At 43.7% G+C, this 4,348-nt stretch overlaps 1 protein-coding gene and 1 long non-coding RNA gene across 8 annotated transcripts in view; one reads left to right on the top strand and one right to left on the bottom strand.

Annotated features, from left to right (window-relative positions):
• The window catches only part of Usp45 (ubiquitin specific peptidase 45), a 64,430-nt gene that overhangs the window by 12,209 nt on the left and 47,873 nt on the right, over positions 1 to 4,348 (bottom strand). For 5 of the 7 annotated variants that reach the window (XM_055603281.1, XM_055603284.1, XM_055603285.1 and 2 more), the window contains 3 exons: positions 3,489 to 3,545; positions 2,831 to 2,974; positions 902 to 1,559 (listed from right to left, as the gene is read on the bottom strand). In XM_055603281.1, the coding sequence (XP_055459256.1) occupies positions 902 to 1,559; positions 2,831 to 2,974; positions 3,489 to 3,545 (859 nt within the window). The remainder of the gene's footprint in view (positions 1 to 901; positions 1,560 to 2,830; positions 2,975 to 3,488; positions 3,546 to 4,348) is intronic. The other 2 variants (XM_055603287.1, XM_055603288.1) reach the window with 1 other exon arrangement.
• LOC129673483 (uncharacterized) overlaps positions 1 to 4,348 on the top strand; it is a 36,610-nt gene that overhangs the window by 20,582 nt on the left and 11,680 nt on the right. The gene's annotated exons all lie outside the window — the stretch shown is intronic.

Here is a 4,348-nt window from a genome sequence, read left to right as displayed (position 1 = left end):
GTGTGTATGTTGTGTGTGTGTTTGTTGAGTATATGGTGTATCTGTGTTGTGTTGTGTATGGTGTGTTTGTGTGTGTCTATGTTTGTTTGCTGAGTGTATGGTGTACGTGTTGCAGGAGGTGGGGGTGGTTAATGCACACTGTGTACAGGTATGTGGAGGCCAGAAGTCGACAGTGGTGGCTTTCTTAGTCAATTCTCCACTTGTCTTCTGTGTTTGAAGACAAATGATGTCTGTCAAGATGCTGCACAGGCTGTGTTAGAGCTCAGGATGTAGACCACAGAAATCCATCTGCCCTCCCTCCCAAGGCACGTTCCACTGCACCTGGCTTCACGGGTACTGGGGCTCAGAACTCAGGTCTTCATGCTTCCTTCAACAGACAGTTTACGCACTAAGCCCTCCTGCCCATCCCAAGCAACAGTCTGGCCACCAAGCACCTTCTTTCCATTTCTTAATGCTGGAGAAAACTTAGCAGGTGAGAAGTCCCACCTTTCTCTAGCCACCACTAGATTCAGGGCACAGGCATATTTAAGAACACCAAATACATATCTTGGTCTTTTAAGAAATTGAAGGGTTTTTGTGAAAGCCAGTAACCTCAGATCCCACTAGTGATCCAACCATAAGTTTTAGGGATATTTCAGAAAGGCTTTAAATAGATAGATCCCTCCAGTTAGACTACATGGGTTGGAATTTCCAAGACAGAGACATGTACTTCTTGGTCATTTACTGCAATTTCTCCTGCGAATCTACTGTGCCCAGCCAGTCCTGAGCTCAGAGCAGTAAGACAAAGACCATTCAAGAGGCTCAATGCACACAAGTTCTGTGCTCACCAAGTAAGAGACTATAAGCCACCCGTCGCCATCAACCCATCAGTAGCTCAGAAGCAAGGCAGCTAGCTGTCTACCTGCAGGACTGGCTTCCTGTGGGCACTTCTGCCTCTTTTCAGTGCAGTCCTCACAGAGAAGCTTGTTGTTGCCCATTAGCAGCTCCATGGACGTGAACTGGTAGAGACAGGACTGCACTGAGCACTCCTTAGAAGTAGTTACATAACTCTGAGAGAGAGTCTGGAAAGCATGCTGAGCACTGTGAAACCTCATATGCTTTCCCTCTGAAAAACACAAATTATTTGGGACATTTAGTGGCTGTTTTTCCCGGTGAAAATCTCTATTTCCAATTACAGTGCCGCTCAAATGAAGTTCAGCGATCGCTTCAGCCACTGCCTCTTCACTGTGTGTCTCCTTGGTGGGTGGCAGTTCACTGGCCAATGGGGGACGCAAGTGCTGCTCTGTGAGCCCACAGGAATCCCCACTGGACGGGGGCGGCACAGGCGTGGGCGCGCTCTCTGACTCAGAAGCCTCGCTGTCTGCATCGGCACTGCTCTCAGACAGGCTGGCTTCCTTCTCGCTGCCGTCAGTGGGGCTTTCGTTCTGGGACGACTCAGTGCTCACAGTGCTGGCAAACCGACCCGCTTCCAAGTTCTCACTCTCCTGATATGTGACAACAGTTTTCTCTTCTCCAGACGGCAATTTTCTTAAGTGTTTTCTGTCATGACTTAGCTGATTCTGTAAGTTAACAGTATTTTTCAGAGAAAAGAATCTTGTGACCTTATTGAAAACAAATGCCACTAAAGTCATATTTAACCACCCACAATATTTCAATAAATACTTCTCTGACATCCATTTCAAAATCTACCTATGGGAGACTATTGTAAAACATATTCAGTGAAAGCGCAGTGAACAGAAATTTTTGCATGGGAAATTACGTGGGATCAAGAAGCATTACTAGAGTGGTTGGAAGAGAACCTGGGAGGGAGGCCCCATGGTCTTTCTCAGGGTTTCCACTCCTCTCACTATTTCCCTCTGCTAGGAGGCGCTTGCTGAAGCCCTGCGGCTCTGAAACACGGAATGGACCCTCCTGATCCCCACTGTGGACACTTTCTCCCATGCCTCTCTCTTTTCCTGCTGGACTCCAGAGCTTCCCCATGTGCCCTCTACTGGGAATATCCCAGGCTTTTTCTGCTCAGTATCTGGAGTCCTCCGACCCCCTTCACCCGAGATTAGTTCATCCCTTTTACAGTGGTTTATTTCATTTAACTTGATACTTGTCAACACCTTCCCTCTGAAAGTGTGTTCTATCCCAGTGATGCAACTGTAGCACTGAACAGCACAACGGTCAACAACTGCCAGCTCAGTGCTTAAACTCCACTTATTTAAAAGATACTCAGGGAGTTTCTGCTAACACCAATTCTGAGGGTAAAGTCCATTTTAAACCTTAAAAACACAGAACAAATGAGAATGGTAAAGAAGAAATACTTTTCTTTTTTGAATTTTCTCAAAATTCTCAATGGGAGAATGAGTGGTGATATGGAAGTAAGAGGAGAAAAAAAATGAGTTCAGTCTGAACTACATAGTGAACACTTGACTCAAAAAACTAAAGACGGCGGCCAGAGAGATGGTTCAGCGGTTAAGAACACTTGTTCTCACAGAGGACCTGGGATAAAGTCTCAGCGTCCACAAGGCAGCTCACAACCATCTATCACTCCAGTTCCATCTGATGCTGGAACCCACAGTATTAGACTGGTGTTTCTACTTGTGAACATGCTTGAGAGTTTTCAAAATTTAAAATATTAAAAGCATACCCAAAGCTAGGCAGTGCTGGCGCACGCCTTTAGTCCCAGCACTTGGGAGGCAGAGGCAGGCAGACCTCGGAGTTTGAGGCCAACCTGGTGTTTTACAGAGTAAGTTCCAGGACAGAGAAACCCTGTCCTGAAAAACCAAAACCAAAACCAAACCAAACCAACAAAAAAACCACAGCCCTCCCCAGTCTGACTTGCCTTATCTTTAGGTGAGGAATGCTTCTTGGCAGCTCTGGGTTGATGGGTATTTTCTATGGTAACGGTGCCCTTGTTATGGTCTTGGTCTGTCTCCTGTAAACTTCTGCATTTACTCATTTTCCCCAAAAGTACAGGTTTTGAAACCTATGCCACATGTAATATAAAACATTTTTAGCAAATAAATTCTTTCCAAAATCTGTAACTTACTAGAAACATAAAAAGTACTTTTCTTTTTTAAAAATTCTTCTATTAGTATGGGTGTTTTGTTGGCATGTATGTCTGGACACCACTTGCATGCAGTGGGGGAAGCCAGAAGAGGGTGCTGAGTACCCTGGAACTAGAACTGGAGTTACAAACAGTTGTGAGCTCACTAGCCTTGTGGGTGCTGGGAACTGGACCCAGCTCCCCTGGAAAGGTAGCCAGTGCTCTAACTGCTGTGCCATCTCTCCACCCCGCTTCAATTGTCTTAACAATTTCAAAATGCAAGGTTTAAAGATTAAATCCAGAGAGTATGTATGCATGAAGGTGATAGCAAACATACCACTCAAGCCCAATTCTGTGTAAACCATGACTGTGAGAACAGTTAACCCAACGGGTGTTTATATAAATGAAGGAAGGAATGCACACTCTCACGGGTTTCATGCCTACTTCTCCTTACCCTTTCTTCTATAATAGGAAGTGAAATATCGATGAAGGGATCCTTCATGGTGGAGATCTTAAAAAGGAGAAACAGATTGAAAAGTTCAATTAGAATTCTAACATAGATACAGACTGTTGTTAAAGAGCAATAAAATCAAACTTCCCAGATGACTTAAAATACAATGTGAAGTGTTAAGAATAAACAGTCTGACAGTGTGACCAATTTCTTAGGATAATCTGTTTTACATTCCTGTGTAAGAGAGGAATCTGTGCCCAATGTCTTATAAATCGTAGTAAAAGTCATAGTCACATTTTATGTTTCAATGTCATAGGCAAGAGGGGATATAATATTCCTGATTTTCTAAAACTAGAGAGGGCAGAAAAACTGGACATTGAGACCCTTTAACTACTAAAATCTGATAAAAAAAAAAAAGTTTAACCTACCACACTCAGCCACATTTTCAGAAATATTTCTTAATAAGCAGTTGAAAAGTCTATAAAATTTCATGCATATTTATGTTGTTAAAGATGGCATTAAAATAAGAATTACTAAATTCAAAGATTAAGTCAAAAGTACACACACTCATGCACACTTTTTGTACATCACATAACCACACACACACACACACACACACACACACACACACCCTAAATCAAATGTGACAGTCTTCTGCTGTCACACTATAGGACACTGCAGTCTTACAGTTACTTGTGTCACAGATACTTCTCTCTCTCCGAATCCCAATAGAAGCTAATATATCTGACCATAGGAAGATGTGCTTCTCTGACGGGTGGATCAGCCTGCATCCTCCCACTTAGGCCGACCAAGAACGCCAGTTCAAAGCCAGCCTGAGCTACAGACACATAGAAATCCACCCA

This window comes from Psammomys obesus, unplaced genomic scaffold (assembly GCF_907164565.1).
Source record: "Psammomys obesus unplaced genomic scaffold, mPsaObe1.curated_primary_1811, whole genome shotgun sequence".
NCBI lineage: Eukaryota > Metazoa > Chordata > Mammalia > Rodentia > Muridae > Psammomys > Psammomys obesus.
This window is presented reverse-complemented; position numbering and strand designations above follow the sequence as displayed.